General features: G+C 42.7%; 1 protein-coding gene across 6 annotated transcripts in view; it reads left to right on the forward strand.

The window, feature by feature from the left end:
- Nucleotides 1–3,421: 3,421 nt before the first annotated feature.
- Nucleotides 3,422–13,730, forward strand: part of SLC35A3 (solute carrier family 35 member A3) — a 57,588-nt gene continuing 47,279 nt past the window's right edge. For 3 of the 6 annotated variants that reach the window (XM_063625613.1, XM_063625615.1, XM_063625617.1), the window contains exon 1: nucleotides 3,422–6,111. Coding sequence is in view for 3 of the 6 variants with exons in the window: in XM_063625612.1 (XP_063481682.1) it covers nucleotides 6,486–6,593 (108 nt within the window). In the remaining 3 variants the exon portion in view is untranslated. Of the gene's footprint in view, nucleotides 6,112–6,191; nucleotides 6,594–13,730 lie in introns of those variants that run through there. The other 3 variants (XM_063625612.1, XM_063625616.1, XM_063625614.1) reach the window with 3 other exon arrangements.

A 13,730-nucleotide genomic window follows, 5' to 3' on the forward strand; every position in this document is an offset into this window, starting at 1 on the left:
CTTAGTGTGACCTCAAAGGAAGATGCGGAGGCAAAATTAATATAAGTAGAATTTGGGCCAAGCTTGAGGATTTCAACTTAGGAGTACAGATTCAAGTTGCCCTGAATATACACTCTGATTAGCAGCAGTTACACGTGGATTTTTAAAGGAAAAGAAGAGGCAGCTCCTGACTTGTTTATCAAGAATTTACATTAAAATAACCCAAGCTATTGATAGGCTATACATTGTTGTTGTTGTTGTTTTGCATCATAAATTCTGGGAACACAAAGATCATGGGTGAGGCAGCTAGTCAGGAACAAAATTAAACAATTGTCCCCAAGCATGGATGTAGAGTGGGAGTTGGAGGATGGAAGGCAAGAATGACCAAAATCCCATGCTCTTGTCTCTTTGGGCCTGCATACCTCCCAAAGCTCAGACTGCCCTGAGCTATTTTTCTTTTCTCATTTGTAACATAAAATAATAAAAAATGTATTTCTTGTTCATGCTGTATGTTTACTGCAGGTTATACATCTCTAATTCTAGGATACAGTCTGATGATGAAGCAGTCATGACGCTGCACATTGCCAGACTCAAAGGCAGAGAGAAAGAGGATTCTAAACAGTCACAAATTGGCAATTCAATGCCCTGGCCCTGAGGTAATTGGCCAGAACTGGACATGTGGTCTCACTCAACCACAAGAGAGCCTGAAAGTGCAACCTACTTTAAGAAGTGCCCTGCAAGTTGAGAGTGGGAAATAGTTGGTGAACAGCACAATCCAATTGCATATGAACTTCGTAATCAAATGTACACCAGGACTGGTAAATGAGGCCCAACTTTACTAGAGTTGTAGCCCCCACTCCCAGATTCAAGAGGTCCGTTTAATAGCACAAGTGCATACTATACATACTGTGCACCTTTCTCCTAGTCTTCCACAAAGGAAGCTGTGGTGATTTTATCAGGTAACTGTGCTAGATACAGGGGAATCCCCAAGGCTTTAATTTATATTTAACCCTGACTCTGAGATGAAACCAATTCATTGATCCTCAAATAGACTTTAGAGCATCAGGTGATAACTGAAGCTTTGATCAACAAGCCCCATAGGGCAGCAATCATGCAGGGTAGTTTCTCCAGTTTCTGAATGTACAGAGGGAGGCGAGGGCCTCATCTCCATGAAATCTCCTCCTGGGCCCCTGACTCGAAGAGTAAGTCTACTATAGGAAAAAACCAGAAGCCACTGAAATACTCTTCCTCAGAAATGAAAAGTAAGTTTTATTTCAAACCTATCAGATCCATGTTCTAGAGAATGTTAAACTCTACAGATCCATCTCAGAATCAAAGGACCATATTCATATTGACAGTTGAGCTCTTATAATGGAAGTAACCTGATTCAACTCTTCTTAGAAGTAAATGATGAACAAGTAGATAATCTTTGGCAATCCTTTCCAGTTTTGTTTACACATAGGTTTCTTTTTCCCCCTGAAGAACTAACAAGAAAAAGCCAGGTTCAATTACTGTGATTTGGCAGCTTGAAACAACAAACTGGTTTTTCCTGCTCCTGAGCTGTAACTTCAATTAAATAGTTTTAAAAGCTATGATGGCATAGGAACAAAATATTTGGTAAGTGACACCTGGAAACCTGCGGTTTAATTCTCTAAGCACTGAAAATTTTTTCAATATTTTAACCATTTTGAGCAGAAATTCTTTAAAAATGTCTATCAACATAGTCCCTGCCCTCTTTCTTTCTTGTTTGTTGTCTTTTCATTATTTTCTCCTGGGTTTTCTAACAACCTCTGACCTTTATCCATTAAAGTCTACCAGCTTGGCACTGTCTGAACATATTGATCTAGAGAATGTCATTTTGTGTGCATAATGTTTGCAGTGTCAACTGCACTAAACGTAATTTGATCTGGCCTTAATTTCTCTGGGGCATCATAGGGAACCCCAGTTATTGTACAATATCAGAATGCACTCATGCCTTCAATAGGGTTGCCACATTTAGCAAATAAAATTACAGGACATCCAGTTAAATTAGAATTTCTGATAATCAATGAATTTTTTAAAGTATATCCGAAATATTCCATACTTCGTTGCTTATTTGAACTTTAAATTTAACAAGGCTTCTGTATTTTTTTTTTTTGAGACAGAGTTTACCCTCTTGTTGCCCAGGCTAGAGTGCAATGGTGCAATCCTTGGCTCACCGCAACCTCTGCCTCCCAGGTTTAAGCAATTCTCCTGCCTCAGCCTCCTGAGTAGCTGGGATTACAGGCATGTGCCACCATGCCCGGCTAATTTTTTGTATTTTTAGTAGAGATGGGGTTTCTCCATGTTGGTCAGGCTGGTCTCGAACTCCCAAACTCATGTGATCTGCCTGCCTCGGCCTCCCAAAGTGCTGGGATTACAGGCGTGAGCCACTGTACCAGGCGAAGGCCTCTGTATTTTATCTGACAATTCTAATTAGGTACCACTGAGATACATAGTCCTATTTGGCCCTGGCTGCCTTTAGACTATTATCTTGTTCTCATTTGAAGGACCTGCAGACCTTGGGTACTGACTTGAATTGTTGGATGTCCAGACTTGCAGTTCAGGCTCAGCTGACATTCTTGCCCTGGTGAGCTTCTGTACCTTCCCCTTTGCCCTCTGAAGGTTGGCTGAATAATCAAACTGACAAAAGTCAGATTAATAAGAGAAGAGGCAGGCTGGGCACAGTGGCTCATGCCTGTAATCCCAATACTCTGGGAGGCTGAGGCAAGAAGATCACTGGAGCTCAGGAGTTTGAGACCAGCCTGCACAAAATAGTGGGAACCCATCTCTATAAAAAGTAAAAAAAATATTAGCCAGGTATGGTGGCATGTGCCTATAGTCCCAGCTACTCAGGAGGCTGAGGCAGGAGGATTGCTTAAGGGGGACGCTGAGGCAGGAGGATCACTTAAGCCTTGGAGGTCAAGGCTACAGTGAGCCATGATCATGCGACTGCACTCCTTCTAGAGCGAGACCCTAACTCAAAAAAAAAAAAATAAAGAAAAGAAAAAAGGAAAAAGTCATAGAAATTTATTAGTGTGCATGAGGAGAAATCACAGGGTAATTACTCTTATCCGCCATGTAGTACAGAAGGGTATATACCATCTTTACAAAGAATGAGAGCTCCAAGCATGGCCAAAAATAGATTATGGTGGTAAATCAGGTTATAGTGGCAAAACAAGTTACAGGAGGGAGAGAAGCAGACGCCTGACTAGCAAAGGTGGGTAGCAGCCCTCAGAGAGAATAGATGGTGGAAGTTTCTTTCAGACCTTTAAAGGTGTCAGAATCTCAGTAAATCTTTCCTAGATCTGGACAAGGAAGGGCCCCAGAGAAAGCCTGGCTACATTAATGCAGATTCTCTACAGATGCAAATCTGCCCTACAGGAGACAGTTTTGCAGGGCTACTGTACTGGGCTACTTTTTTTTTTTTTTTTTTGAGACAGGGTCTTGCTCTATCAGCCAGGCTGGAGTATAGCAGCATGATCATGGCTTAATGTGGCCTTGAACTCCTGGGATCAAGTGATCGTTCCACCTCAGCCTCCCTCATGACTAGCTAGGACTAAAGGCATGTACCATTACGACTGGTACATGTTTAAATTTTTATTTTTTGTAGTGATGGGGTCTCAATATGTTGCTCAGGCTGGTCGCGATCTCCTGGGCTCAAGCAATCCGCCGGCCTCAGCCTCCCAAAGTCTTGGGATTACAGTGTGAGCCACCACATCTGGCCTGCAAAGGCTAATTCTGATTGCAGGCCCTCTGAACAGTCATCTCAAAATATGTCAAAGAAGTATATTTTGGTGTGAAATATTTTGATTTCCTTCAAAGCCATTGTAGGGTTAATAATTGGCCTAATTTCAATATTGCTGTTTATTGGGAAATAGGGAGGCCCAAGGGGGAGAAGGGTGGGAAAATGGGCAGTTGGTGGAGTAGTCAGAACACACATAACATTTATTAAGTTTGCCTTCCTATATGAGTGCAGTACATGGCACCTGTATTAGTCCATTTTCATGGTGCTGATAAAGACATACCTGAGACTGGGAAGAAAAAGAAGTTTAATTGGACCTACAGTTCCACATGGCTGGGGAGGCCTCAGAATCATGGCGGGAGGTGAAAGGTACTTCTTACATGGCTGCAGCAAGAGAAAAATGAGGAAGAAGCAAAAGCGGAAACGCTGGATAAACCCATCGGATTTCATGAGACTTATTCACTATCATGAGAATAGCACAGGAAAGACCGGCCCCCATGATTCAATTATCTCCCCCTAGGTCTCTCCCTCAACACGTGGGAATTCTGGGAGATACAATTCAAGTTGAGATTTGGGTGGGGACATAGCCAAACCATATCAGCACCCCAAAACAATTACCATAGTAACATCGAAGATCATTGATCACAAAGCACAATACCAGATATAATAATGATGAACAAATTTAAATATTGCAAAAAGTATTGAATATTATGTGACACAGAGACATAAAGTGAGCACATGCTGTTGGAAAAATGGCACCAATAGATGTGCTTGAGGCAAGGTTGCCACAAACCTTCAATTTGTAAAAAAACAAACAAAAAAAAACAAAAGCAATGTCTGTGAAGAGCAATAAAGCAAATCACAATAAAACGAGGCATGCTGTTATCATCTAACAGGCACGTTTTGGTTTCAAAAAAAACTGGACATGTATTAAGATCTAATATGTATTTTACCATCCAGGAATTTTCTCAAGATTGTATTGCAGAAAATTTTAAAACCAGTTATTCTACTCTAATACAGTTACTTATTTTTCTTCAATATCACTTCTTTTCCAAGTATGTCTCTCTTGGACATGGTTTTAATCATTTGCCATACAAAGAGACATAGGCTTAATTTATAGCAGCCCTGAGTTAACAAAAAGAGATAATCCTGTTCGCTTATTTGATAATCCAGCTGAACCTGAAGTACTGATTTCAGCCTGTTCATCACTTGAATGGGCTGCCGTGGTTAGAGGGTTTCCAACACAGCTACTGGAAGACTTTTAAAAGGTAATGCTGGCCGGGCGCGGTGGCTCACGCTTGTAATCCCAGCACTTTGGGAGGCCGAGGCGGGCGGATCACGAGGTCAGGAGATCGAGACCATGGTGAAACCCCGTCTCTACTAAAAATACAAAAAATTAGCCGGGCGTGGTGGCGGGCGCCTGTAGTCCCAGCTACTCGGAGAGGCTGAGGCAGGAGAATGGCGTGAACCCGGGAGGCGGAGCTTGCAGTGAGCCGAGATCGCGCCACTGCACTCCAGCCTGGGCGACAGAGCGAGACTCTGTCCCAAAAAAAAAAAAAAAAAAAAAAAAAAAAGGTAATGCTGTGATCCATGCAGCCAGGAAGGGGTTGGTCCTTCATAACTCTGCAATCCTCTGGGCCCAGTTTTCTTTTTCCTCTGCCGGTTGATGACACTAGGCCCATTGGTGGTACGGCTTTGGGTTTCCCTCTGTCTCAAGGTCTCAGTCAGGGTGGGCGAAGTGGAAGAACAAGCCTTCTTGCAGACCACTGGTTGGTTGGCAGCCTTTGCCATAGCTAATCTGGTTGTTTTCAGGTCAGTGACAGTTAGGAGCGGGTTCGTTTGCTTTCAGAATCCATCTCCCCGTTCCTCTCAGGGTTCTTTGCCCCAAAGGACTTTGCCCTTCCTTACGCAGTGGACACCTTAGCACCCTCTGCAAACAGACAGTCCCGCAGAGGCCCTCGACCGAGTGTCACTCCATCTGTTTCGCGCTCCCAGGACAGGTGTAGCAGAAAGCAGTGCCCCAGGCCTCCACGCGACGGTGAAGCAGGAACCAGGGGCTGCCAGCAGAGCAGCCCAGGTGCGTCGCCTTAGGGACAGAGCTGCCAAGTGCCGAGCTGGGGCTGCCAGAGCCGAGCTGGGAACGGCATTTCCCGGAGCCGAGGCGGAAGCCGGAGCATTTGGGGGACGGGACCGCGGGAACCCGGAAACGCCTGGGCTGCACCGAGCTGGCGGTGGCTACGGCGACGGGAGCCGGCGGCGCTGCAGGTCAGCGGTCGCGTAGGACCCAGCGGACTCGGCAGCCTGGGGCGCCCGGCGGAGCTGAACCGCGGCCCCCGGTGGTGGGCTCAGCCGGTCGAGCTGCGCGGGAGGTGAGTCTTCAGCGCACCTGGGGAGGGGCGGGAACCAGGAGGCCAGCGGCTGCGGGGCGGCCCGGGCAGCTCCTGGAGGAGGAGGAAGAGGAGGCATGCGAGGGGGCTGATGTGAAGGCTGTAGGGGTGAAGGGGACAGTGTCGAAGACCTGAAATACAGTGCTAGCTAAGTAGGGATGGGAGCAGATGAGGTGACACGTTGTAACTCCGACGGACGACGTGCGGAATGTGCTGGGTGGAGGAGGAAAAAAGGCCCGAGGAGAGGGGTGTGTCAAGGGAATGAAGAAGGCAGTGTGTGCCTCAGCGCCTGGTGCGTGCGGAGCTAGTGACGGGTGGGCCAGGCTGGGGCCAGTCATTCCTTCAGTGAACATCCCATGAGCTCTCGCTCGGTGTTGAGCCCTGTGGTAGGCACAGATGCACCTGACCAGCACCTGGAGCTCAAGAAGCCGCAGGAACTTAAAGAAATGGAAAGGCTGCCCTTGGTAAGGCTAGTAAGAACACAAGGACTGTTTGAAGTGGGGTGAGATTCTCATCAGAACAGGTGTGTGGGTGCATTGCTTTATAGTAAAAGACGATCTTTTATTATGTTCTCTTAAATGCAGTATTTGAAAATTAAGTCTTTTTGTTTTTGAAATCAACATTCGACTTTAGTAGTTAAAGATGAAATTTGGTGCAGTTTCTTACTTGGTGTTCTTATTCACTTTCACTGGTACACTCAGGGTGTTTCAAGGGAATACTTGTAAACTTAAATTTCTGATGCTAACTTTCCTCCCAACTGTTGATTCTATCTCTTCAGCATCTCAAATTTAGTTCTCCCCTTTTTCATTCCCACTACCTCTCTGCTAAATATGCTCGTCTTTCCTCTTCTTACTTGCACTATAGCAATAACTTCCAAACTGGACTTGTCCTCAGCCTGGCACCCTTCCAGTCACTTGCCTCCATACTACTTTTAAAGCCAAAGATCTTACGCCTTTCTTTTTTTTGGTTATTCCTTCCTCAGAAATACACAGTGACTCTCGATCGGCTTCAGAATAAAATGTAAATTATTTAGGGAGGCATTTAATAAATTTTATATTATTTAGGGAGGCTTCAAATTTTTCCTTCAAAATTTGAGGCTGCCAATGGCTCCGGTAAAATCAGTATTTTTTTTTTTTTTTTTTTTTTTTTAAAGACGGAGTCTCACTCTGTCGCCCAGGCTGGAGTGCAGTGGCGCAATCTCAGCTCACTGCAAGCTCCGCCTCCCAGGTTCACACCATTCTCCTGCCTCAGCCTCCTGAGTAGCTGGGACTACAGGCGCCCACAGCCACGCCCGGCTAATTTTTTGTATTTTTAGTAGAGACGGGGTTTCACCGTGTTAGCCAGGATGGTCTCGATCTCCTGACCTCGTGATCCACCCACCTCAGCCTCTCAAAGTGCTGGGATTACAGGCGTGAGCCACCAAGCCCGGCCCCCAATATGATTCTTTCTTTTTTCCTTTTATTCTATTAAACAAGTATTACTTTTTTCCACATATCCAATTTTTTAGCCAAACTAGTCGTTAATTAGACGTCCAGTTTCTGAATATGCTATATGCCTGTCTGCCTTGGTGTTTGCTGTTATCATTTCTTCCTACAAAGAAGAAACAAGGAAGGCCTTCCTTGCTGTCTTTGTAGAAATTTTACTTATTCTTCAATTCCTTAAATGCCATCTCTTTCTTATGCAGCTTTCTGAAATCTGCCATAAATCCAGTTCATTCGTTTTTTCTTTTTCTCTTTTTTTGAGACAGAGTTTCGCTCTTGTTGCCCAGGCTGGAGTTCAATGGTGCGATCTCGGCTCACTGTAACCTCCGTCTCCCGGGTTCAAGCGATTCTTCTGCCTCAGCCTCCCGAAGTAGCTGGGATTACAGGTGCCTGCCACCATGCCCAGCTAATTTTTTTGCATTTTTAGTTGAGACGGGGTTTCACCATGTTGGCCAGGCTGGTCTTCAACTCCTGACCTCAGGTGATCCACCTGCCTCGACATCCCAAAGTGTTGGGATTACAGGTGTGAGCCACCACGCCCAGCCCATTTTTTTTTCTTCGTGTGTGCTGGGCTTTATAAATCTTACAATCCTTGTTAAATTTGCTTTGTAATTTGAGAGTTCTATTATCCCTACTATAATGTAAGCTTCCTAAGGAAAGCATTTGTACTTACTACTTTTTTTTTTTTTTTTTTGAGATGGAGTCTTGCTCTGTCACGTAGGCTGGAGTGCAGTGGCGTGACCCTCTCACCTCACTGCCACGTCCGCCTTCCAGGTTCAAGAGATTCTTCTGCCTCAGCCTCTCGAGTAGCTGGGACTACAGGTGTACGTCACCACTCCTGGCTAATTTTTGTATTTTTAGTGGAGACGGGGTTTCGCCATGTTGGCCAGGCTGGTTTTGAACTCCTGGCCTCAAGTGATCCACCCACCTCACCTCCTAAAGTGTTGGAATTACAGGCATGAGCCACCGCACCCAGCCTGTACTTACTACATTTTTAAAGCACTTTAGTACTTGAACACATCATGATGTATTAGACTCTTAAATATTTGTTACATTAATCATGTAATGAAACAGTCTGTTATTGTGCTCCTGGAGACAAGATGAGCTCTTGAGTTGTTATAGAAACTTACTGTGGATTTAATATTGGAAAATGCTTTTCTGTTCCATGTTTTAGTACTTCATTTGATCCTAGTAATAAATCGTTGGTGTAGGATAGTTATTATCACTGCTATTTTATAGATAAGAATATTAAAGTTCAGACAGTCTAAATAATTTGCCCTGAGACCTACATATATGCCTTAGGCTGCCTCAATTATATTTGAAATGGATACAATTTGTGTCCTGAAACTTTTACTCAGTAGAAATTCAGCATGTTGAACGAATGATTGGATAAGTTATAGAATCAATGGAAAGAATCTCATTTGAAAGTCTAAACTTGTTCAGTAGCCATGAAGTATAACTTTTGAGCTTTTCCTTTCCTGAGAAGTATAGAGTGAAGTTTCTGTTTGATGTTAATCAACTGTGGATTTGTGTGTGTGTGTGTGTGCGCGTGTAAGTGTGAGAAATTTAGAGTAAGTTATAGACCTGTCTGGGTAACTGAAATAGCTTGAACATCATCACACTGACAGTTAATAATGTCATTCATGAGTATTAATTTATTATTAAATAAGATTCAGGTGAATATGAATTGGTAGCTTAACATTAGATTTTAATCCTCACAAAAGCAATGTATTCTTAAGTATGTTCAACTTAATTATCTCTATTAATGAAGGAGTGTAGTGGTTATATATTTTTAATCATTGTTTCTTTAATGTATCTTGTTATATAAATTTGAGTGTTTTATATATAAGTGTGAAAATGACTTTAGAAGCTACAATGTTGCTTAGCTTCTCTATCCAGATTGCCTGACCAGAACTCTTTCTAGTTTATCATCCATATTGGAGATACTATCTAAAATGAAACCAAAGAGCCAGTTTAAAATAAATTGCTGTACTTAGAGATAAGAAGTTTGATTGAAAAGGTATGCTAGGTCAGGAAGCATAGTAGAAATTAGAATTAAGATGAAGCTCAAACTGGGCTGGGTACGGTGGCTCATGCCTGTAATCCCAGCATTTTGGGAGGCCCAGGTGGGCGGATCACGAGGTTAGGAGTTTAAGACCAGCCTGACCAGCATGGTGAAACCCTTTCTCTACTAAAAATACAAAAATTATCCGGGCGTGGTGGTGGACGCCTGTAGTCCCAGCTACTCGGGAGGCTGAAGCAGGAGAATTGCTTGAACCTGGGAGGCGGAGGTTGCAGTGAGCCAAGATCGTTCCATTGCACTCCAGCCTGGGTGACAGAGTGAGACTCCATCTCAAAAAAAAAAAAAAAAAAAAAAAAATGAAGCTGAAACTTTGAGGTCATGTCAGATAAAATGCTAAGAAATAAGCTCATTCCACAAAGTATCTACATAGGGCTTTATATCTACCCAGAGCCTAGTTTTTTCTGTAAAAGTTATATAAGTTTTTTTTCTAAATTCATTTATGCTATAAAACCAATTTCAAACAGCATTTCTAATAGTATTTTCTATCATGAGTAGGTTTTATAAAAGTATTCAATGAATAAGGCATTGTAGTATAATAATCACTTTATTTGATTTATATTCCTTAATCATAACCACTCTACAAAATACATACTATTATTTATCACCATTTTATAGATAAGGGAAAGGAGGGACAGAGAGATTAAATAATTTGCTGTACTAAGTTGTAGAGACAGAATGTGAACTCAGTCTGAGACCAAAGGCGTACTTTTATATACTATGGTGACTGACCCTCTAATACTTGGATGTGCTTTTTTGTTTTTTAAATAATTTTTTGTAGAGATGAAGTCTTATTATGTTGGCTTGGCTGGTCTTGAACTCCTGGCCTCAGGCAATCCTCCCACCATGGCCTCTGAAAGTGTTGAGATTACTGGTGTGATCAGTCCATAGACATGCTTAAACACAGGCTTTACTGCAAAGACTATGGGTTTTGACTGAGATAAATCTTGGTTCATGTCTGAGCTCTGACACGTTATGCAAGACAAGCCATACACTTAATATCTCAGAACCTCTGTTTCTTAATCTGTAAAATGAATACCACCTTTTACAGATTAAATGAGATCTAAATGAGATAATACCTGTAAATCACCTAGCACAATGCCTGATATACTGTAGGTATTCAAGATTCTCTTACTATTTTTACTTCTCTCATGAAGTACAGTTATTACAGTTATTAGAAAACATTTAATGCAAACCAGTTTTGACCTGCATTTGCCTTTTTTTTTTTTTTTTTTTTGAGACAGGGTCTCACTGTCACCTTGGCTGGAGTACAGAGGCGTGATCTCAGCTCACTGCAACTTCTACCTCCCTGGCTCAAGTGATCTCCCACCTTAGCCTCCCGAGTAGGTGGAACTACTGGCATTTGCCACCACGCCTGGCTAATTTTTGTATTTTTTGTAGAGACAGCTTTCACCATGTTGCCCAGGCTGGTCTCAGACTTCTGGGCTCAAGTGATCTGCCCACCTCAGCCTCCCAAAGTGCTGGGATTGCAGGCCTGAGCCACCATGTCCAGCCTCTGCATTTGTCTTTTATGTTATTACACAGAGTTATGAAGAGATCATTCTCCCGCAATAAATATTGTGGAGTTTATTTATTATTTTATAAATTCAGTATAGAGTAAATGCTTAATATATGAAAGGTGCTGGTACGGAGAAGCAGGAAATACAGTGAATAGAAGAAGGAAATGTGTATCATTTGTCAACAAATTAGTCTGATAAAATTTATGAGTGCTATTGTAAAAGGTATATGCAAAATGGCATGAGAGTATAGTAGAGTGAAGGATTCAATCTGCTTGGAAGACATATGAAACTTTACTGAAACTTGTATTTTGAGTCCTGTAAGATATGTAGAGGTTCTACAAATAGAGAAGGGAGAAGAGGTGTTTAAAAAGAGGAATATTTGTTCAGTGAATGCATGAAAGAACAAGATTGAGACAGGTAATAGTTTATGGCAGGAAATGTAGGCTGGGACCAGATTATGAGGGCTGTTTTATATGAAGGAGTTTGGACTCTATCCTCTATTTTGTAAGAAGTCAATTAAACTTTACAAACAGGGAAAGGCACAGTGACTCATGCCTGTAATCCCGGCATTTTGGGAGGCCTAGGTGAGAGGATCACTTGAGGGCAGGAGTTTGAGACCGGCATGGGCAATGAAGCAAGACCCCGGCTCTATAGAAAATAAAAAAATTATCTGGTTGTGGTGGTATGCGGTTGTAGGTCTAACTACTTGGGAGACAAAGGCAGAAGGATTGCCTGAGCCAAGAAGGTTGAGGCTGCAGCGAGCCGTGATCACAACACTGCACTCCAGCCTGGGTGACAGAGTCAGACTTGGTCTCAAAAAAACCCCCCCAAAAAAAAAAAACAAAAACAGAAGAGATGTGATCAGACCTATGTCTTATTAAGACATCTGCCATACGGAGGCTAGATTAGAGTTGAGGGCATCTAAGCTTGCCCTCTTCAGTTAGGCAGACTGGCATAAGACTTGAACAGTAAATGTAGAACAAACATAATAAATATATATTTATATTCTCTGTAGCTTAAGCTTATAGTATGTGTAAACTTCTAAGACTGTAGGTTTACCTGGAAGTGGTTGCAATTTCATGTTTAGAAAGGTGTTTGTTAAAAAAACAAAACTACACAGCATTTGGATTCGAATATTGGAATCTTGTTCTCAAGGGAAGGTGGTAATCTAACATTAATTATTTAAACACAGTCAGCAGCTAGGATTTTTTAAAGTTTGAAAACCTTTGACAACAAAGGAAGATAAATCGTTCTGTAAAGGCATATGCACCGTAAGTTTATCACAGCACTATTCACAATAGCAAAGACATAGAATCAATCTAGATGCCCATCAGTGGTGAACTGGACATAAAACTATGGTACATATATACCCCGGAATACTATGCAGCTATAAGACAATGAGACTATGGCCTTTGCAGCAACATGGATGGAGCTGAAGGAAAGCAAATTAATGCAGGAACAGAAAACTAAATACCGCATGCTCTCAGTTGTAAGTTGGAGCTAAACATTGAGTACATATGAACACAAAGAACGGGACACAGTAGACATTGAGGTCTATTTAAGGGTGCAGGGTTGGAGGAGGGTAAGGATCGAAAAATTGCCTATTGGGTATCATGCTGATTACCTGGGTGACAAAATTATCTATACACCAAACCCCCAGGACACACAATTTACCCATGTAACAAACATGCATACCTACCCCTTACCTTCAATCTAAAATAAAAGTTGGGAAAAAAAAAAAGAATGTTTGTCAGTTGTCAGACCACAAATCCATAAAAACTGCTCATTCTGTATTGTTTTAAATTATTTTCACATTAAATTTTTAAAAATCATTTATGAATGCTGCAAAGAAAACTATTTTAAGGCCCCTCACCATTCAGGTTTATCCTCAGGCTGAATAGCTAAACATTGTTCTCGATTACCCTTCTATGCTTTATTTATTTAAGGCAGGGTCTTACTCTGTCACATAAGAAGGAGTGCAGTAGGCCCGGTGCAGTAGATCACACCTGTAATCCCAGCACTCTGGGAGGTGGAGGCGGGCGGATCACCAGAGGTCAGGAGTTTGAGAACAGCCTGATGAACATCGCGAAACCCTGTCTCTATTAAAAATACAAAAAAAAAAAAAAAATTAGCTGGGCGTGGTGGCAGGCGCCTGTAATCTCAGCATCTCAGCTACTCGGGAGGCTGAAGCAGGAAAATCACTTGAACTCGGGAAGTAGAGGTTGCAGTGAGCCAAGATCGCACCATTGCACTCCAGCTTGGGCGACAAGAGTGAAACTCCATCTCAGAAGGAAGGGGGGAAGGGAGGAAAGGAGGGAGGGAGGGAGGGAGGGCAGTGATGTGATTATAGCTCATTGCTCCTGGGCTCGAGCAATCCTCCAGCCTCAGCTTCTCGAGTAGCTGGGAGTATAGATAGGCACACGCCACAACATCCGGCTAATTTTTAAAAGTTTTTTGTAAAGACAGAGTCTGACTATGTTGCCCAGGCTGGTCTGGAACTCCTGGGCTCAAGGGATCCTC

Source organism: Symphalangus syndactylus, chromosome 12, assembly GCF_028878055.3.
Source record: "Symphalangus syndactylus isolate Jambi chromosome 12, NHGRI_mSymSyn1-v2.1_pri, whole genome shotgun sequence".
Lineage (NCBI taxonomy): Eukaryota > Metazoa > Chordata > Mammalia > Primates > Hylobatidae > Symphalangus > Symphalangus syndactylus.